The following is a 22,625-nucleotide window of genomic DNA, read 5'->3' as shown; positions in this document are numbered from 1 at the left end:
TTGCTGTGTCATCACTGTCAGGAGGGAGTAGCGGAAAAGGTGGGTGAGCAGCCTGGGTGGGAAGAGCTGTTCCTTTTTTAAAGCATGTGGAACAATACATCCATGTACATTCAGTGTGCTGAGACGAGTGAGTCTGTCCCACACAATTGGTATTGCCTTTGGAAATCTGCACATGACCAAATCCCCAACCTTCTTCCTCTCCTTGGTGTCACAGAGCAAGACCTTTGCATGTTGTTTTCCCTTAACTGCATCCTGCTCTTTTGCTTCCCCTCTCTGTCCTACTCCCCACTTTCCCTTCTCCTCTAAGGAGGCCTAGGCCCTGATCTACCACCACACTGGAAAGCAGCTCATGCTTTGCAGCCTCTCTCCTTCATTTTTGGCTGAGCGAAGGTGAAGATAGGTTGGACACGATGACAGCACACCACTAGTTTCCAGAGCCAAGTGCTGGGAATGAGCTGCTTTGCCCTAGCCCTGTCCCCTCAGGGCTCTTGGGTGGCACTGGTGAGAGCAGGCTGGGGTCTGATCCCAGCTCAGTGCTTTGGGGGAATGGGTGAGCAGCACCTCAGATTGCACCCCTGGCCCTTGGCCCTACCCTGCCCCCTGCAGCAGAGTGAGAGGGGAACAGAAAAAGGGAACAAACACTTGGCAGCACTGACTCAGCACTCTCTCCTAGTTTGCAGGAAATTGTCATTCAGGGATTTTTACGGTCGAACAGGCTATTTTTGGCTGTATACGTCAGAAATCAGCACAAAGGGCACTGCACCCTGCTTACTACTTTCCCAGCTGTGAACCCTGGCTGCAAGCTAACTCCAAGGCAAGCCAGTAGCACCCCCAACTCCTCCACCCTTGGGTCATCCCAGAGACTGCCCAGTCTGTGCCAGGCCCTCTCTCCCTCTCCCCCTCACCCTGCAAACACAACCCGTGGGCTCATGGGGCACTGGACACACAGCCCACTAGCACAGGATGCCCTACAGCCCTTGGACACTCCAACTGACTCACAGGTCACATCTCTCCTCAATTTTTCTTCCATTACTTAAGTAAAAGCTGTTCATAAGATAGAGAAGCAATGACCACGCTGCATCTCCTCTGCTCTTCACCCTGCTTTTTGTAAATGAAGTGGCTTAAGGATTTCCTGTGGGTCAGCCAGGCTGCAAAAGCTCTCAGAGGAGGAAGCCTAGATTATATACAAGCTTTCATTATGTGTCAAGGTAAAACTAAGGGAACTACTTACTGTGAGCTATGCAAATACAAAGGATGTGGAGTTAAGGCAAATGATAAACTGAGACTAAATCAGATTAAGCAGTTCAAGTAAATTTGCCCTCTTTATTAGGAATTTTCATTCTTTGAGCTTTTTGGCTATTGAAATTGTTTTTCTGATCACATGAGGAAATAAGACAGTAGAGCCTTCTGCATATTGTAAGCATTACAATAACATACATATATTAGGAAAAAACAAGTTCTTTGAAACAAGTTCTTTCTCTAACATACAGATATAGAGTTCTTCACTGCTCCCAACAGAGAGTGAGAGCCTTCCAAACAGTCTAAATATAAATGAAATGATCTAACTTAAGGAGTAAGTGCTTTATGAATGAAATACACATTTGTGACTGATGTTTTCTGCTGTTACTTAAACTGTCATGAATGGAAGAATGTTTTAGCCCACACTTCTGCAACGAAACCAAAGCAAAACCCTAATATCCTCCACCCTTCCAAGAAGTCAACTTCATTTATGTCATGTACACATGGAACTGTCACCTGTAGTACATAAAAACTTGTACAGACACTTGTGGTAAGTAAAGTTCCCATTTTAAATTGCTTACCTTTAACAAGTAAAACAATGAAAAATGGTGTTTTAAATCTCATGAAATAGTGCTGCATTGCAGATGAAATTAGAAGCAACTGAAAAGTTGAAAAAAGGGGTAAATTTTGCCTTTTATACCCTCTTCTCATCAACAATTCAACTAATATTTTTACTAAATTTCTAGAAGGAAGAAATCAGCCTAAGAAGATATACATGAGAAACAAGATTCTCAAAATATTACAGTGCAAGACTAATTGTTATAAAATGGAGTTTACTTATTTTATAAATAAATTGCTCTGAAATCTTCTAATAAATACAATAAATGTAGTTTCTTTCACTGGAATTTGGGAGAGCTAGATTTTGATTGAAGAATTTAAAAAGAAAAAGTATCTGTATTGAAACATTAATAATCGAAATGCTCAATACAAGAATGAAAATATCAAAAATAATACAATTTCTTCCTTTCAAATGAAGAAAATGGACAGAAAAGGAAGACGAACTTAGAAAAATCATGTGAATTATTTTTTTGTATGTCAAGGAAGATACTTAGCAGACATTGAGAAATTCCTTTCCAGTGCTGTTTCACATTAAGTAAGTTCAACCTCTTAACTTAAGTTCCTATTAAAATCCATTTAGAAGTTTAAAGAAAATTATCTAAAAATATTTTATTGCTTCTATGTTTGCATATGCGATACATACACAACTGGTGCAATGGTAAGAAGATGAGAATAGAAAGGAAAAATCAGTTATAGATCACCTGAATGACATCTAAAAGCACAGTGACCCCAAACATGGGTAAACCCTCAGTTTCTTCATTTCTCCTCGCTGTCTATTTCAGAGCCCAAAGAAATGAAATCTTAACCCTCATTCCAAATCAACTGACAATTTCCCTGAAGTTCATTACAGATAAGTTAGTTAATCTGTTAGTAAAAAATTAATCTAATGAATCTAAACCATGGGGTTCCACCAAAAGGCAATTAGACACCTTTACTAAGTGCAGTCCTGTTCTCTTTCCCTTCACTGTCAAAGCATTCAAAAGAATATTTTCTTCTCTCTCTGTGCTTGGTAGCTGACAGTGACATAAAGCTGCTGTTGAGGAGCAGTGGCAAGCACTACAACACCCAGAGGAGACACATGCAGCCACAACATTTTCACACACAATATGGCTTTATGAGTTAAACCTAATGGTCAGTCCACAAATTAAGTAGTTTCCTTCAAAGTAAAATTCTGAAGTCCTATTTCCATTAGCATTATTAGGATAGAGTTGTTATTCAGGATGGAAGTCTGTGCCTATTTAAAAAAATCACACGTGGAAAAGATGAAAGGTCATTTTTCATTCATGTTAGTTTACTTTCCCAGACCTGGATTGGTGTGGCCTCTTTTTAGCAGAGGATAACTTGCCATTACCATATTAAAGTAAGAAATAGTTACCTAAAGCTAATGTATGGGCAGGTGCTATGTGAGGCAGTTGTCAGTAGGAATCAGCAAACTGGACCTCTTTAATTCTGATTTGAAAAGCTAAGAATAGGTGCTATTTCAGTGTACACAATTCCTCTAGACATTTTTAAACATTTTTAAATTAGTAAGTTTATGGATGGATGGTACTGACGCCTTTTACATGCTAAAATAATTTATATTTGTTTTTAAAACACTTCTCAGTTGCCCTTTAAAATGAACACAACAAGAAACACTGTTGCTGTAGCTGGTAGCATCAGCTCTCAAGGGGCCTTGGCAATATGAGCACAAGCTTCCTTAAGAGAGCAGCAACCTGACTAACGGTAAAACATTTCTAACATAAAGACATTTCAATTATTTCATTCTGTGCAACCTGACAACTGGCCTTATTAATCTTCTCAGTTTGCTCACAAAGATTCAACTTTGTTTTGACACATTTCCCAGTGAAGACTGGCTTGAGTCTTGCCTGAGTGGGACCAGACATGAGACAGCATGGAACACTTTTTTGCTGTTTAATTCAGGAGTTGAATTTAATCAAAACTGTTTTCAAAGCTCTTCTAGCTAAAACTGTAGACAGGCTCAATCAAATAAGCAGCAGTAAGTGCCAGGCCAGGAGGCTGGAGCGCCACCAGCTGTCACCCCAGCAAACCTGGGTCTGTGCCAAGCAGCTGTATGAAGGCAACCCTGGGTGCACTTGGCTTTTGGGTGCAGGGTTTTCCACCTTTTATACTGCAGCAGTGAAGTTCATGAATAAATGACAGAACTGCCAGACCCTGAAGACCCATGTCATTGCATGGCCTTGACCACCACAGCCAAACTGCACCACTCAGGTCACTTGGCCTCTCCACCCAGCTGCAGTGTACAAAGGACATACCAGAGCCACTGCTGGCAGCCTGGCTTTGCAGGAGCACAACACAACAGCTTCAGCTCACAGGAAAGGGAAATTTCATTGAAAAATGCTTTAAGCTTCAAGTAGGTGAGCCTGCAACTTGAACTTGCAGAAACTGCCTGAGACTGTTTTCACTGAGGTCATAAAACACACATATCATTACCGGTAAATCAACAAGTAGACAGTGTATCACAGCTCAAAAGAAATTCAGTAGTACAGGAAACCAAAGTAAAACACTGGCTATTTGCACTATTTAGCAGCTGTCTGTAAACAACAAAGGTGCCTAAGTAGTGTGTCCTACTAGATTTCAGCAAATTCTTCATGACTTAATTCTACAGATATTGTGATTGTGCTTCCTTATTAGTGACTTTGGTACAACTCCCTTCATGTTTCTAATTAGGACTTTGAAACAAGAACAGACACTGTGCTTCTCTGACACACAACTAGAGGGGACATCTCTTAAACTCTGGAATGTTGAGAGAAAGACCATTCCCAAAATCTTTCCCAGGTTTCACAGACAGTTCTGAGCAACAAGACCCTGGCAACAGAATCAGTGTCATATGGATTAAATTAGGCGTACAGTGCAGACAAGTAGTAAAGCTAATAACCCAAATAGTTTCTTCTTGAATCCTGTCAATTTAATTTAAGGTGCTCTCTAATAATCTCAGGTATGACTGATAATCTTGAAGGAATCAGCCTTGCAGGAAGATATGGCCTAAACAGTCAACTCCTCTTTACCACCCTTCACAACTACCCAGAGTTAAGGCCACCCCACTTACACTGCACACAATACAGTACCCAGAGTTCCTCTACTTCACCCAACATCATTCCATAGCTCAAAAGAGCAACTTCGGCTACAGCAAAAGAAGACATAAGGATACCCATTTGTGCTAAGTTTGCAGAGGGCACACATAAGATAAAAATGCATCTATTTGATTTTTAACAATTATTTCATTAGGGTGCAGGTTATGTGGCAAGTAATGAGCCACAGACATCTCCCAAGCATCCACAAAGTGCACAGCAATTCCTGAGAACATTTTCCTCATGACAGAATCAAGCTGAAAGGAATACCAATCACTGTTGAAGAGGCTCACTTCTGGCCCAAGCTCCTGCACGTTAGCGGTTCTGATGACGATCACAGTCTTGGGGCTGCGGTCCAGCAGCTGAATAACTGCCCTGCGGATGTTCCTGAGGCGCCGGATGTACACCTCCACGGGGAAGGTGCTGAAGTGGGACCAGATGGTGATGGCTACCACGGTGTTTCTGCCGCCCACGATGCCGTTGAGCTCGTTGGCGATGTAGCGCAGCTCGCTGCTGAACACCGTCGAGAAGCGGATGGGCGGCCCGTGGCAGCGGAACTTGAGCAGGATGTTGTGCTTCAGGTCCACAGACATGAAAGGGCCCACGTTCTTGGGACTGCCCAGGTTAAATTCCACCAGATCTGAAAGCCCAAGAGCAAGCGTTAGTGAGAGATGGCACAGGAGCTTCAAACTATCAATAAGATGCTTGGACCACAGGGCAAAACTTTCAGTAGATAAGGTAGTCTGAACATAATTCTAAGAACTCTAAACAGAAGGTGAGCATCATTTTTCAGAGTGGAGTTTATGGGTGTTGAAATTTGCAAGACACCACATTTGGACTTCATAAGGCTGTCAATGCCTTTTCCAAGTTTCCCCAACTATTTCCATGTCTCTTGTAAAAAAGAAATTTTCTGAATAGTCATTGTTGCCCTCTGAATCCAGTGTTCACGAAAACCCTTCTAGTAACTGTAGGACTCCATTAAATTTAAAGATGACTTCAAGTTGTAGGAATTAAGGGGGCTCAAAGTCTGTATTCCAACACAATTGAAGTGCTTCAGGGGAAACGGATGAGGAAGGCAGGAATATTTAAGTGGAATACTTAAAGAATATTTAAGAAATTCTGCTACTGAACTTCAATAAGGAAAAGGGCCCCAAAACCTACCAACAGGAATAGAGGTCATTTGCTACTTCATTCCAAAATCTCTCCTGCGACTGAAATGCTGCAAAGCCTTGCAGAGGCAACCCAAGTGACTTCCTGCCATGACTCCCGGGGTGGCCACCTTAACTCACAGCCACAGCAGTGATCCTCTTACAAGGACAACTCTGCAGGTATCTGGTAGCCCCATTCACAAGGCCTACATGTTTCCAGTGTGTGCTCAAACATTTGACTAACTACCAGGGCTTCTGATGAGGTTTTGTCTTTCCTCTTCCTTTGTTTTGTCACTGTCACTCAGTAAAATCAGCTCTGTGTCTGAGATGTGAGAAATAAAGCCTTGCAAAGGTCTTAAAGGACAAATCCAAATTTAAAAAAATTACCTGGAACAAAAGCTGTCAGATATTCAAACCACTGCCTTATTGTAGAGTCTCCAAACAAGTGGATTACTTTTCCTTGTAAGCACTCAGTTATATCATCTGATTTGTTAAAATTATGGATCCAGTGTGTTCTGGACCTCCACTGGTCTTCATAATAATAACCAGAAGGGGAAGCTGTGGGATCTTCAGCTCTGTCCATACTGCTTGAGTCTGAAAGAGAAAAATCCTTTCAAATTAACATGCAACAAAAGCAGCCTCCATAATCTCCATGGACACATAGTCAGTGACTGCTGACAAGAACTGGGTGGCCAATTACAGTCAAACTTGGTGTAAATTAAACTGTATCTCTGCCGCTGACACAGAAACGTATCTGGCACGTTCCACCCTGAGCTAGAAGTGCTCAGCGGTGGGTGTTTGCCCAGGTGGAGAGGAGCAGAGGCAGGCAGGCGAGAGGAGCATCTCGCCCAGCCTGCTGCGGGTCCCAGCGCTCCAGCCGCAGCGCACTGCTGCCCCCCAACGGCCGGCCTGCGCACGGCAGCGCTGCTCCGCGGGGACACCGACCCTGAGAACACTCAAAGAAATGTCCAAAAAACCCCAAGCAAACCCACCAAAAACCCAAAACAAACGCCGAAAAACCTCCTCCTTTGGAATAACACATACTCCGACACTCTAGAGGAGTGAAGTCTGAGCCATAAGGCCTCCAAACTCAGAAAACGCCAGAATTAAAGCTATGACCAAAAACGTTTTATGTGCCATTTGAATATGGTAATTGTGAAAGTCTCTAATTCCACGGATTTTGTACTTTCTCTCTGCTATCTAGCCCCCTCCCCATTTACTACCTGGAACAAGCAGTCCCCTGAGGAGAAACTACACACCAGGGAAGCTTTGTTCCATAGGGTGCCTTTTTAACTTGCAGATGTTGAGCGATACCTTGCAAGCAAAGGTATCAGGATTACAGAAGATTACAGGAAGAGAAGCTGCAATCTCATTGTTATATCAGCCAAATATTGTCATATTTCTTTAAGTAACCAGTGTGATATTGGTACGTCAAATTGCTGTGAGGTTGTTTCAGGTTCCTCCTTTGCCACTCATGTATTCAAATACTGTGAACAAGCATGGAGATCTTCCCTGGCCAAACACCAGCTGCATGGAGCAGATACTTCCAGCTGTTTAAACACTTTTACTCACCTTGGTGTGGAGACTGCTAGGAGCAATCCATGCCCTGGCATAACTTACAGCTGTTTGATAAAGCACACGTTGCCATGGCCAAAATCATGCCATGTTCTAATTATGTAAAAGTACAAGCACTGGAATTCCATGGCCCAAAAACATCCTCTGATACATGCTTCATTATAACACAGATAGAGCCAACCATAAGCATCTTTCCTAATAATTTTAGGAAAATTCAATTTTTAATTCCTAATTCCATTTTTAATTGCTCTTTTTCTATACAATATCCCCTATATGCTGCATTAGTAGATGCTCATCTTAGAGGTTAGAGGATGTTAATCTCCTTAGACCTCACAGGCACACTGTAAAAAGCAAACTACTGTTATGTTTGTGTAACACAAATAATCACAATTACCATAGAAAAAAGCCATTAGAAAATTTTATCTCCAGATGATTCTTTAAATCTGACAGCAGGGACAATGAAGGAAGAGAAAAAGCCCAACTAATAATGTGGACTCATCCAATATTTATAAACAGGAATCCCACAGAGAAAGGGGGGGAAAAAAAAGCTCTCACATGGTCATGCAGTTAAAGACTAATTCATAATGTGAATTCTCAGTTTGAGTTTGATTCTAAGTTTTGATGTAAAAGCATTTCCATTTTTTACCTTTTAAATGGTACTAGAACAACTTTTTGGCATTGTCCACAGTAAGTCAGCATTTCAAGTCTGTGTATAGTATCACACCAGTTTTGGCCCAGAATTCAGAAAGTCTTTACTTTGAGATTTTATAGAAAAGAGCTTCAATCTGAAGTCACAAACCAAGGATAGAAACAAAAACTTGTACTTCAGGAAAAAAAAAAAGTTTCAAAAAACTTAATCTACATTTACCACCCCACAGAAAAACACGTACAAAAAGAACAACAGCAGAACAATGAGTTTGTGTGTACCATCAATCCTAACAAATCCATACACACACATGCATTATACCAATAAGTTAAGTTTATTTATTCAGAGACTGCTGTATTTAGAAGGAATTTCCCTGAGGAAATGTGCTATTCCTATCAACCCTTTTTAACCCAGCATTAATCCTCAGGACATGTAGGCAGGCTTTGATCACTCATAGCTCCTGGAAGAAGGGTGACAATCAAATTTTGAATTTGCTGCAGTTTCTGTCAGGAAATATACAAGATAAAAGCAACAAAAAACCATCACCTAAAGGATCTGCAGAAAGAAAACAGATGGGGGGTAAAATGCGGCTAGCCTAGTAGTAGAACTGTATTTTTTTAGTGAACAGTGAAACTAAAAGCAAGAAATGCTCCAAGTTGCTTTCTGTTCAGACTTATTGCTCAGATCAGTATCTCTACCTTAAAAGTCTCCTAAAACAATATGAAAAAAAAAGAGACGTTTTCATTTAAGAAATAATTCTCTGTGTATCACATTTTAGGCAGACTTTTTAGAAGCATAAAAAGCTTGCATATGGATATGAATGAGATAAAACCTCTATGTTTATTTTAGCATAGACTGTCTTTGTTCTGTTCTTGGAAAGGGCACAGAACAATTAGGTTCAGGTCGACAACTGTAGGTTCTGACATCCTGTGGTAACACAAATTACAGTAATACTTGAATACAAGTTATCAAAATCTGTTAGACAACTTTCTTATGAAAGAAAGAAAGAAATGAAGAAATACCACACAGCTGTTTTCATTAGATTGAGAGTTTGGTAAGCAGTTAGTCTAAGACAGTGTGAGTAAATGCTAGGGGGAAAAAAAAAAAACCATTGCTGGCAAGAGAACAAACTTCTTTCTTCTTTTGATTTCTTTTTTTGAAGAAAATCCCATTTATGTATGTAATTTTAGAAAAAAAAATTCATTATTTCTGGACTTGTATTACAATTAACACCCAAAAGCCTTCCTTTATGGTCTCAATGCAAATCTGATATTGATTTTTATGCCATGCCCAGAAAACAAATGAATTATTTGATGTCTGTTGTTCTTTTTATAAATTTAATTATGAATTACAAACAAGAATCTTATGAAGTTCACTTTACCTGTAAATGCCTTGGGCTTTACAATGACTGAATCAGGTCCAGTGGAGAGTATCGGCCTTTTGATATTCACATCACTTGAACAAAAAATGAACACAGCAGTATTTGTAAAATTTACTGTAAAATTTGAAGGTAATATTAATCTCATTTTTTTCTTAATCCACTTCAAATAAGCACACAGTACTATGAATTTTTTATTGAAGTTTACCCTACTTCCTATAGCTGAATTCATTCCACATTAACTTCCTCAAGACCACCATTACTACTCTGAATCCAAATTCAAAGTTTCATGGCACTGACACAGATCTTGTGCACACTTGCACTGACACAAATCTCAATAAAGCAGTCAAGCTGTCAGAGGCCTGCAAGAAGCTGTCAGGGATTTACCACAAAGATGCTTCCAGCTTGCAGAACATGTGGGGACAAACCACTGCAAGGGCATGTGGCTGCAGCAGCATCTCCCAGCTGATTAATACTAAGCTCTTGTTCTGTCTTTTGCCACTGTTTTGAAGGGAATCCTTGTCTACTTTTTTTTCTCCATTTAAGAAATAAATTATTTGGAATTTCTATAAGCCACTTCGGTCAAGGATCTCAGAGCTGAATGAAACAAAAAAACAAAACAAAACCAAGAAAAAGACCTTTCCCATTCCCATATGGAAACATCACCAATAAATTGTGTGGGCTATATTTTACAAGTGAACTGTCAGAGGCACAGAAAGTCAAAAGACCCACTTACAAACTTGATAAAGAAGAGCAAAAAAGAAAAAAATGCACTGATGCTTAGTTTTTATTTCTGGTCTTGGTTTTGAACATGCACACATACTTTCTTAATTAAACTATTTGGAGCTGCTACTCTAAAATCTCTCCCAGTTTAGGCCTCAAGTGAACATATTGCCAAGACTTTCCTTCAACATCTCTGCTGGAGAGCAAGGCTGTAGCCTACAACTACAACTCTGACACTGCACAGTAACTAACTTTATCTAAATTCAGCTGTGTAATTTCATACAGAAGCAGTTTTGTCACACCTACCCAGGGACTAAGAGATGGTTTGCGGTTTTTTTAAATGCTGAAAGCACAAATAAAATATGACTATGAAACTAATTTAGTCTGACATTTGAAATAACATGCACAGACCATTTCCACTTGCATGGGTATTGCTCAGCAATTTGTTCTACCAGGTGTTTTCTTTACGACTGACTTAAAACTTCTAAGAATTGAAAGTCATATTGAGCAACAAGGAACACATTGCATTACATTTAAGATTACTTGATGAAGACAAAAGCAATTGGTAATTTCTGTAACAACAAGCCTAAAACCTGGACTTTTTTTAGGTAGTTTAGATTTGACCAAAAATACCTCTCAAAGCATTGTTATTGATATTGCAAGTATAGGTATGGAAACAGAAAATACAGTCCCCCAGAACTACAGTCCCCCGAACTGCCACCAGATTTAGACAGCATGCTCTTGTGATATTCAGCAGGGTTGAATTCAAAGCACAGAAAGAGATCTACATGCTAAGCTTCTTTAAGATTGCTGTCTAAGATTCTTGCACAGCTGAATGGAGGGGAACAGACTACTCAGCAACTAACATCAGACACCTAGTCCTGCAGATACGTTCCTCCTCTAAGGCAATGTGTCAAATTTAACCAATAGGCTAAAGTTCATATAAAAAACCCCAAACAAAACAACTTGACTGAGCCTACATAAATTCAACAAAATACAAACCTTTGGAAAAAGAGGCTTTCCTCTTGTGTCAGAAGACCTTTCAGATATCCACCTTTGGCATGGCTGATTCGGCTGGCACAGGACAGTTTTCGAGGCTTGTAACAGAACCATGGCTCACCCGTGTAGAGATCTGTGAAGTTACAGACTGGGAGACCTCCAGGCAGGCAAACGTTGCACTCAGTAGTTTCTGAATACCTCCCAGACTTGAAGGAACTTTTGAAATAGACTCTGTCTGGCCTTTCTTCTCGTAAACGCAGCAGGACTTGGATTGCTTCACTCGGGTGGACAAGTGACACAGAAACTTTGACCTCTCCTGGCCAAAGCAAGGTAAAGAAGACTTTGTAAAGGCCATTCTGGCAATCTACAATCCTTCCTGCTGCTCCAGCTTTCAGCACAGGAGAGTGAATTCGTGCTTGTAAATAGTCTCCACCATACTGCTTGGGTTTTCCTTGGAAATCCTTCATACGAACAAGTACCTCTAACTGATCACCCACCTTGAAGAACCTGCTGGGTTTCACAATGACAAAGTCACTCTGCGTGGGATCAGTGCTTTGTGCAAAGGTGATTTTGCCATCAGGGGGCTTTGGCCACTGGATTGCAGCAAGCAATGACTCCTGCTCCGCTTGTTCCCTCTTGGACAAGGTCTGCTGCGTGTACCCACAGTAAGGCTTCCTGGTAGTTTTGGTTGTCTGGGACAGAGAATGCTGGACATTGTTTTCTGTTATCCAATTTGATCCTGAAACTGTGTCATCATCCAGGTGCTGGGGAGAAAAAGATTACCTGAAGCTGTGCTATGAAAGGAAACACCATGAATAATGGATGCTTTGTCAGGAAATGATCCCAAAAACTGGGCTTTGCATTAGAGAGCTTTGAAGCTGACCAAATGAAACAACTTCACTCAAAGACTCAAATCTACTGCTTTGACCATGGGATTTCTAAGGAAACAGGTGGGCAACCTGTGGTTACCCTGCTTGGCAAACAAGCTTTTAAATAGGTCACATCCAATTATGGCAGTATTTCAGCTACCAGTATATTCTCTAAGTATCAGCAATGTGAAAAAAAGGTTGGATGAATAAGTTGTAAATTATAGCTGATGTTTTGTTTTCTTCTGCAGCAGTATTTTAGTCTTGGAGCACCATGAGGTCTAATAGCTGCCCAATGTAATGCTAGGAAATAGGGTTTCTTTGAGATGCAAGAAGCAGATGAAGCTGATGCACCCCCTGCACATGCCTTCTAGAGAAGTCTGCTGCATGTAGCAGCTGCAGTCATTTATCTGGTCACACTCACATCTCTTCTTAGCTAATTATCTGAAATGTGTGTTTCCCTGTAATGTGCAGATTGAAAGAAATAAAAGAACAAAAGCACACATCCTTCTGGGACAATGAATTCCTCAGCTGGTTGGCAAGTAGAACAGTGTAGGACAAGCTACAACTAAACAGGCAAAAACCTGTTTGTTTATTTATAAGATTTTAAAATCTATATACAGCTGCTTCTAGCACCAAATGAAACAGCAAGTAAAGCATCCCCTACTCTACACAAGTGTTTAAAAATCAAAATAGCTAAATACAATGCTAGACTAGGAGAGGGGCATTCTGCTGTGACTTGACATCAGTGTCCAAAACTGTATTTTCATGCAAATGACTGCAGATACCATCTTCTTTATGACATCACATAATTTTGCAGGTTTGCATTAGGAAAATTTTAAAAATAGCACAGTCTAAGACTCCAGAGCTATCCATGAGACTTCTAATCAGCAAATCCAAACATACTCTTCAAATATACACAAAATCAGCAGTTAATGAGCAATTAATTATCAGGTGTATATATAGTAGAACTTATCCATACTTCTATTTCATAAAAAAGGAAAATAATTTTTCAAGCACAGATTAAAATTATACAGTGTACCATTCACATAGCATCAGATGATATGCTAGTTTCGATTTGAAAGACTGCTAAAAATTCAAACTACATTATTTGAAATCTTTTCAAATACTGTACTTAACCAATACCCCAGTGTTTCCCATTTACATCCTCCATCACTAACTGCTCAGTAATGTACTAAAAGTCACAGCACTCATATGAAGCCTTTTTCATTGTTATAAACCTTTCTTAGTCCATGGAAATATCACCAGTGTATTAAATGATTTCAACCACACTGAGAGTCAACAGACTTTTTTTAGAAGAAAGGTAAACCTAACAAGCCATAGAAACACATAGGCTTTTGAAGTCTCTAACATAAGTTCAGTTTAATCAGCTTAAGAGTAAGAGGATGAGCTCATTAGGATGTAGGATGGATACACAAAATCCTCTTTGTTTGATATCCAAGTTAACTACAAAACCTGAAATTGTAAATTGCTACATTGTAACTCTAGAATGTAAATCGACACATACCCATCTATACACCAGATGTTAACATCACAATAGAAGCTTTTGCTTCTGTTTTATATTCCCACCCAGAATTTAATCAACTTCCCCTGAAGGCCATCTGAAATAATTCATAATTATTTTTGTTTTCCATCACAGCAAGCAAAGCTGCAGATGTATGCTGCACGTTACTTTTACAAACTGTACATTACTTTTACAAGCAAAACCAGCACATTAGTACAGTAAATTTCAGCCAAAGCTGAGAGTGAATCTCAGGCACAGTTCTACTTTAAATCTTGCCTACATGCATTCTTGAATTAAGCCAAGTTTCTATTTTTGGATACCTTCACAACTTCTTCCCTTCACTTGCTCATGCGTATATATATATAACACAGAAAATACTGCATGGAAATATTTTTAGAAGTTAGCTATATATTTTGATGCATTCAATAAGCTGGTAGCAATGTCTCAGCAAAAATATTTAAGCATTTTCCTAAAGAGGGGTGGAAAGGGAGAATATGTATGTATGATTAATTGTTGCTTTCAGTGTAAACTCCCAAGAGAAAGTTTCTGTATTTCAGTGGTTCTTCAATGGCTGGTACTTTGGGTTGGGGGACATGGGAAAAACAAATCCTTTCAAATCAAGAAGAGATGGCTATCTGTGGCACTATCTAGGACAGCTTAAAAACTGATGTATCCCTATTTTTTAATCTTCTATAAATTTCCTCAGGGTCTTTAACCCAGTCTTTCAGTCAGAAAAGTAGAAGATGCCATTTCTGGCCTAGCTAGGCTTTTTAAAGTCTTTCCAGGGGCATAGCTATATTTTTCCGTGGGAAAGGGCACAGAGAACACCAAGCCAACAAACTCACTCAGAAAATAGTTCAGTGTCTCCAAATCAGTCTACCTGCACAGACTTTTAGCAAAGCACAAGGCCAAAGCTCTTCACTTGTATGCAGTTGAGAGCAAGGACAAGCACTGTCACTTCAACATCTCCAGCTTATGACCCACTATGCAGAATAGATCACATCACAAATATTTCCTCAGTCTGTCTTCAGAGGGCCTGAAGGGGAAGCTCCATGAAGGTAAAAGGTATCCTGAAGGACCATTCTTTCTCCAACATCTTTGTTCATCCTTACAGCCCTCTCTCAAGCCCAACCAGGAGCATGTATTGTTACAGAATTATAAGTTTATGTGTGAAAATAAGTTACACCATGCTTATGCTGCTATTCACAGCAGAAAATATTGCAGAGATTCCCTTTGCCAGTAAAGGCAGAAAAAGCTTCAGTGGCAATTAATATACCAAAGATCCTTGACTGGAACAGAAAAGCTTTCCAAACCACCTTCCTTTCTTAAGTGTTTCCCAGGCTCAGCTCCAAACAAGTGCTTAAGTTCTCCTGCCCCTCTGGATACACAAGGCCTGCCACGAGGCAAATAATTAGCTTAGTTTGTCCCCACTCCATTTTTCCTACTCCCTCTTGGCATTTCCAAATTTCTCTAGCTCTGCTGTGTTGTCATACTGAGACTGTGCAGAACGGGGGGCTTTCTACTGTAGGTAGTAGCCAAAACTAAATAAAATTCCTTTATGAAAAGCAGATAAAGAGGATTTCTCAAGAGTGCTCTTCCTTTTATGACACAGATTCTTTTAGTGCTCATTACAGGCTCCATGTTGGATAACACCTGCTTTGCTTGTATCAGTATACTCCATTCAAGGTGTCATGGATTTTAAGTGCAATTTCCAAGGGGCTTTGTTTGTTGGGTTTGAGAGATTTTTGTTTCAGTGGGAGGAGTTTGTTTGATTTTTTTTTCTTTGTTAGGTTTCTTCCTTTTTTTTTTTTATTTACTGCATTTTGAAGCTAACCAGAACGCAAATGTGACCACAAAGTAATTTAATGGATATCTGCCAAGTAACACAGGCAGGACAGAAAAGATTATGTTTCAGTTAAGCACAAATAAATCCACTAGTGGTTCCTGCATAAGAGGCGTCACAAAAAGGGAAAAAGGAAGCTGTATTTTTATGACAACTAATTTAAGTCTCAGCTCAAGTCCTCAGCTTTTGACATTCGCACTGCCAACTAAGCAAAAATTAGATACAACATATAGATCAACCCAAGCAATAATGCTCTCAAAGATATTCTAGAAAGGTCACAGAGTACTTGGGTAGATCTGCAATGAACACCTGTCCTCAGTTAAACACCACAATGTAGGTGGCTGATGAAAATGTTGAGTAATTCCACTGCTGCTGAGAAGGTGGAACTCCAACTCAAAGCCCAGTATCTTCCATCAGCTGTTAATTCCTGCCTTGGCCTGGTACATTCTGAACAGGTGCTGCAAACCTTCCTAGGTTTGCACTAAGCCACTCAGTGCTGCTAAACTACTCTAAGTGTCAAAGCCAATCCTAAAAAGCCATCACTGGACAGACGAATGCTCCAGAAATAATCAGAATAAGATAAAGTTATCTTTTGTAGGCACCTGCAATTGAGCAGCAAGAATTAAAAACTTTGTTACACAGTTCTTTCATTCGGTTTCAGCTGTCTGATTTCATACACCATCCAGGCAAGAAACTTCCCTTCTCCCCATACACTCTCCCTTCTAGATGCTTTTAAATAAAAGCATGCTCACAATCAATCCTGAAGTGATTTTGTCACTCTAAAGGCCACTAATACAAACTTTCCTGCATCCTGAAGGCACGATGTCTGGGCAACATCCTGATACTACACAAAAAATTACTGTACATTTTATCTGTCTGGCTATGTTCACAGAAAAAAATTATAATGAAATAAAACCACATTTCTTCTGGTACTATGTGATCAACTATGTGACCTCAAGAGAGTAGTTATTCCACACTAAAAAGCAAAGTAAATAATAAACTAACTATCAAATGCTTTGTGGACAGCTTAGTTGGTTGGTTGGTTGGTTGGTTAGTTGGTTTTTTTTTAAACACAAGGTAAAGAAAGGAAAATCCTGGCATGGGTAGAACCACTGAGAGAGTACCATTAGTAGCTTAAGAAATTAAGAAGGGACATTTCAACATGAAAAACTATACAATTCTAAGAAGAAAAAGAAGGGAGACTAGATAGTGGCATAACTAACAATTGCCTTAGATCTTGAGCTTTAGCCAGCTAAGTTGGACGATTTGGGGATGAGAAGTATGTCCAATGCCGTTACAAACACATTTTCAACAGTAACCAAAAATAAGCTCTCCTTCCAGAGCCTGAACAGATTTGGTTACAGATATTCTGTGAAAGCTTTATAAACTTTTTCTGGCTTTGATCTCTGACTGAGAAGAATCAGCACAAAGGCCTATACTGGACTGCCTGGAAAACTGCGCTGAGACAAAAACCAGAGCAGGTCCATTCAGAAAAGTCAAGACAACAGAAGGGGTTAGAGTTACATGTTGTAGTGTAAGGATTTACCAGCAAGACAATACTCAAATGAGTTTAGAACAGCAGATATGTAAAGGGCAACAAAGCCACAGAGCCACTTATCATGGACAGTGACAAGAAAAAGCACAGAGTGAACATCCAACCTGCATTTTCCATTTCACTCTTGAAGAACTGCCAAGAGCCCTTTTCTCTAAGAAACATTTTAAAATAGAAATAAAATAGTTTAAGATTCTAAATATCAACACTCCTCAGGCAATATCCTAGGTCAAAAATCAAAACAGAATAAAACCACAGAAGTAGAAAACAAAAGCTACCTCCTATGCAACACAAAATGTATCATGCTAACTTGAACCAAAAGTCAAGCAAACACAGTATTTCGATTGCGAAGAGTTTCCAAAGCAGGTATGTGGCAAGAGAAAACAAACCAAACATGTTGTACTATTTCCTCCTGTAGACTTAACATACTCTATGGTTTAGACTTCTTAAACATTAGGGTAGACATCTTTAAGATCTAGTAGCCTCTAATGGATTTCTCTTTTGTGCATTCATCCAGATTGTTTGAATATATGATTGTTTACAATATATTTAGTAACTACAGTCTTGCTACAAGGATTTCTGCAGCTTTGCTGCAATCCATAAAGAAAAAAAAAATCCCTGCTTCCTTTAAAATCAGCATCTGCAGTTTTTATTTAATGTGCCCACTAGTACTGGAGTAGGTAACAAACACTCATTCTTCAGTTATTGATCCTGAGTCATTTGTGATTTTAGACTTTTCAAGCATCTTCCTTACCCTTACATCATCCTCTTCCAATTCAACTGTATTTTTTGTGGGGTGACGGGGTTTTACAGCCCCTGTTTCAGATAATTTCATTTGGGCATCACTAGCCAGGAGGAAGGAAGATTCTGCAAGCAGCATATACACAATGTAGAAGCATAAAGCAATTACTGATTGGCTCACATGTACAAGGGATAGCTATAATTCAACGAGGTGTTGGGCTAAGTGTTACAAATGCAGCACCAAATGCAGCACTGGAATGCCTGGCCAGGCAGGCAGCCAATGGGCAGGGTCAGCCTGCAGGGCTCCCTCAGACAGATCCTTATCCGCCTTGACTTGAATCTGGGGTCACTGACTAAGCAGTTTCAAAGCACCTCTGCACTAAAGTGATAAGTAAAATGAAGAAATATCCAAGTCAGACACAGCAGAGGGAATGATGGAAAGGCAAATTAAAATTGCATCAGTACAGGCTGGAGATGAACAAGCCAGCCAACAGCTCTGCAGAAAAAGACACAGGGATTCTCACCATGTGTCAGCAGAACAGCATTGCGGCAAGGAACTAACAAGATCCTAACCAGCTGATTGAGCAGTTATAGTTCTCCTCCACTTGACCATGGTGAAGTCATAACCAGAACATTGTGTCTGGTTTTTGGATACCCCATGACAGAGTAAAACTGGAGACACCAGCTAAGAGCCGCTGAGATGATTAGGGAATTGGAGTGACACAAAGGGAATCAAACCTTTTTTTTTAAGTTGCAGAAGACCAAAAGGGGATCTAACTGCAGTCTTTCACTACCTACAGGGGAGCTACAGAGGAACTAAAGTGCACACTAACAGGATAAGAGGCAACTTCCCATTGCACAAACATTCTTCCCTCTAATGACAAACATTCTTCCCTCTAATGTGTGGCACTGCAACAGGCTGCCTAGGTAGGTTGTGAAATCTGAGTGACCTTGGAAACTGTAAAAAGTCAAAATGGCCTCTTGCAATCCAAGCTAACTCTGACGCCAGCCCTTACAGGAGGGTGTTGAATTAAATGCCTCCAGACATCCCTTCCAATATGATTTTTCTGTGATTCCAATTTATAGCTGAATGCTGTCACTCAAACACAATTCTGACCTTACACTCAAAACCAAATAATGTTGCTCAAGCCATCTTAGAGAATAAACAAGCTCTACTTACCTCTAACTGAAAAAAATTATGGACCAGCACCACAACAGCCAGGACTGCCATAAGCAGGCAGAAGAGCTGCAGTCTGAACGAGTCACGCCACATGGTCCATTCGTGTCTTTCCCTCCCATGTTAGATGCTGCCATGACTTCCATTCACCACAAACATGAATGTCATTTCGTCTCAGCAGAGCACGAGAGAATTCAGTTGATTTCCACTTCATTCCTGCAAGTGCATTTACAAAAACTGTATTAAGTCCCCAAAATGTTAGTAGAACTGAAGTCAAGTTTTACACTGAAAGCATACAAATGGTGGAACTTTGCAGGGCAGTAACCAGTACAATAGAACTGTCAAAACAGCTTCTTTTTGTGGAACTAATATGGACAGCATTATCTATTACGTTATGTAATTTTCTTGGACGTGTCAAAGCAAACCCTTATCATAAAGCTGGTCTCAACCATAGTTGCTACAAAAGTAAAGACAAAAGAAGAGTTCAAGATTTCATTCTGGCAGTCAAAAATCCCAAAACAAATAACCACCACCCTAGTTATCTGTTAGGCCACACCACCACATTCCAAACATCACAAGAATGAGACTTATAGCAGAAACCTGTGGGTGTAGACCTCTCCTGTTTACGCATTCCAGTAAGCTGTTATGAAAGACTAAGGTCTGAAACAAGTTTGGATAAGCAAAGTAAAAGATACTTCCTCCAGTTTTCTGCTGGGGAAGAGGGGAAAAAAAACCAACTGTAGCATTAAAGACGAGATATCCAAGTTAAAAGCACTAAAATTTAACTTCACACATAACCTATAACATTACATTTTATTTTCCCTGTTTTGATTTTTTATCCTTCTTTTTATCTCACAGACTCATATACAGCTCTAAAAATAAAAAAAATTAACTTCTGGGAAGAACATGATGTGTTGGGTTTTGGTGTTTCTGTTTTTTGTTTGTTTTTTTTTTCTAATCTAATAATAGTATAGTCTTCCATAAACTTTAAGTTTCATAAAATCTTGTTCCTTTAACATTGCTTGATAGCTGATCGGCCATAAAATCACAGACTTAACAGTCATTGATAAAGTTCTCACAGCTTAATATTTGCTCAGTATGACTCTTAAACCTTCCTTTCTTTCTGAGGAGGACAATTTTGATGCAGACATTTTGCAAGCAAAAAGGGTACTGTTCTTGCAGAAGCTCTAAACTTGGAAACAGAAAACAGATGGCAAAGAGAGACAGTCAAAAGACACCAATCTCTCCAAACCTAATATTCTCAAAGCAGCATTACTCATACAACCATCCACCAAGTGCAACAACATAATCAAATGATTATATAAACTTTGTATAACCTTTGATAAATAGTATAACTGAGAATTTATACTATTAAGATAAGTCCATAGCACATATACTGTTAAGACTACATGAAAAATGCTATGCAAATTTAAATGAAACATATTAAATATCAGCATTAACTAATTAAATTATTTATCAAATGAACATGGGCTAGAAAACTGAAATATATTACTGGTATAACCAGGACAACCTCAAAATAGACCACACATCAAATTGCTTTACAAGGATTATAGGGGATTATAACTTCAAATGCTTTGCTGAGAATTACAGAGATTATATTTCTGACCAATGAACAAACATTGAAAGAGCAAGACATCCATTAAAGTGAAAGTATTAAAATGCCACAAAAATGCAGCCTTTTTGGAACAGTTCTGCACTAACACAGTATTAGATTTGCAGGAAATAGCAACTTCAGTTGTTAACAATGACTGATAATAAATATACCTAAATACATAAATTTAAGGACACACATGTCCATTGGAAGAACAGAAACAAATACATTAAATAAAAAGAGAATTTTCAATTGTATTGCTGAGAATTCTTTGCAAATCACTGAAAAGCACAAGACACTGAAATTAATAGAACGTAATTTCAGCTACCTAAAAAGGCCACAAAGGTATTTTTATTCAAAATTTTCCATATTTCTGTAAATGTCACTTGCCCTAAAACATTCAATTGTACAGTTTTAGAGCTTTCTTTACGCTAAAGGCTTAACATACTGCCAGTTTCATCACCCTGAACAGTCAATCCCATTCGTTTTTTGTACAAGGGAAGCCTGTAAGTACACCAAAAAGCCTTAGGTTCTTACCCTACTCCTGAAATGTTCTCGGAAGCCATCCACACAAAAGGCCAGATACCCTTGGAAACAATACATTAAAAAAAATAAATCTATAGAAACACACACGAATATTTGTGAATAAAATTCATACATTGGTGGTTTGCTTACAGTGGCACAAAATAAAATGGCAATTACGACTTTTTACCTGTAAAATTACTTTTGTTTCTACAATAATCCAGGGATTTTGTTCAAGTATGTTATTCTTTTAAACTTCAATCCTATGCCATTGAATTTTCTGCTATTTATTGGTATTACTTCTCTCATCTTTGTTCCATGATATCACAAGCCCCATCTTACCCAAGGTTAAGAACAAAAACCGTTTTAATGACATTTTTACGAACACGTCATTAAATTATGCCTTGTGCTTCATTAGAGGATTGTAATTTTGGGTTTTTTCACAGCTCTCTAACCCAGCAGCGTTACAAGCGCAACTAGGAGTGCAACCGCTCCGATTTTGTCATGCAAATCGCAAAGGCAGAGGAGCCGCTACCTCTGGAGCTGCCCAAACCATGTCACTGGGGCACAGGGGCTCCAGGCTGGATGCTCCCGTGGCTGCCAGCACGGAAGATCAGCTTTGCTGCTGCTTTTCGGGGATTCCGCCCGGGGAGCACGGCAGCTCTCGCTCCCCACAGACAGCGACACGCACCCAGGAGAGCCAGGGACAGGGGCAGCGGGCGGGAAGCACTGCTGCGGGCAGTGCAAACCCACAGCCGTGTTTATTGCCTCAAAGGGACTCGTTAGGGTGCCGCGGCTGGGCATCCCCGGGGAGCGGCACCAGGCAGCCCCAGCATCCCCGGGGAGCGGCACCAGGCGGCCCCGGACCGGCAGGAAGCTCCCTCAGCCGCCGCCGCGCTGAAACGCGAGCAGCGCGGCCCCGCGGGCGGCCGGGCCCTGCCGCGGGGACGGGGGATCCGAGCGGGGCACCCGCCGACCCCGGGACCCCTCACCCGCCTCCCGCCCCGGGCCTCCCTCAGCGGCCCCGGCCCCGCCGCCGCCCCAGCCCGGCCGCGCAGGCCGCGCCGCCCGCGCCCCCTCACCGCAGCCCCCGCCGCTCCCCCGGGCCAGGCGGCGGCCTCGCCCCCGGCCCGGAGGCGCTCGCTGTAAATGCCCGGCTCCCGCCGCCCCTCCCTCCTCCCCGCCCCCGGCACAGCGGCGGCCGCCGCGCCACCTCCCGCCCCGCCCCGCCCCGCCCCGCCCCGCTACCGGCTCTGGCCCCGCGGCTGCTGCCGCATCTTCTGCGCCGGGAAGGGGCAGCGAAAGGAAAACAAACAGGCACAAAACCCGACAGAAACAATGCCACTGGCCCTGTGATTTTTAAGCCACCGCA

At 40.6% G+C, this 22,625-nt stretch overlaps 1 protein-coding gene across 1 annotated transcript; it reads right to left on the bottom strand.

Moving 5' to 3' along the window:
• Positions 1-1,295: 1,295 nt before the first annotated feature.
• Positions 1,296-22,424, bottom strand: NXPE3 (neurexophilin and PC-esterase domain family member 3). The gene is made up of 7 exons (XM_085072570.1): positions 22,336-22,424; positions 21,269-21,318; positions 19,123-19,335; positions 11,419-12,179; positions 9,697-9,770; positions 6,482-6,688; positions 1,296-5,586 (listed from the first exon to the last, which is right to left on the bottom strand). The coding sequence occupies exons 3-7, from the start codon at positions 19,213-19,215 to the stop codon at positions 5,036-5,038; spliced, it is 1,686 nt and encodes a 561-aa protein (XP_084928696.1). The 5' UTR covers positions 19,216-19,335; positions 21,269-21,318; positions 22,336-22,424; the 3' UTR covers positions 1,296-5,035.
• Positions 22,425-22,625: the final 201 nt, after the last annotated feature.

The sequence above is a fragment of the Lichenostomus cassidix genome, chromosome 1 (genome assembly GCF_008360975.1).
Source record: "Lichenostomus cassidix isolate B80296 chromosome 1, HeHo_3.0, whole genome shotgun sequence".
NCBI lineage: Eukaryota > Metazoa > Chordata > Aves > Passeriformes > Meliphagidae > Lichenostomus > Lichenostomus cassidix.
This window is presented reverse-complemented; position numbering and strand designations above follow the sequence as displayed.

Excerpts from the sequence above, each read along its gene's own strand:
- NXPE3 (XM_085072570.1), bottom strand. The coding sequence starts at position 19,215 with ATGTGGCGTGACTCGTTCAGACTGCAGCTCTTCTGCCTGCTTATGGCA. Across the intron at positions 9,771-11,418 it reads GAAAGCCTCTTTTTCCAAAG|TGATGTGAATATCAAAAGGC; the intron begins GTTTGTATTTTG and ends TTTTTGTTCAAG. Across the intron at positions 6,689-9,696 it reads AAAGCCCAAGGCATTTACAG|ACTCAAGCAGTATGGACAGA; the intron begins GTAAAGTGAACT and ends TTTCTCTTTCAG.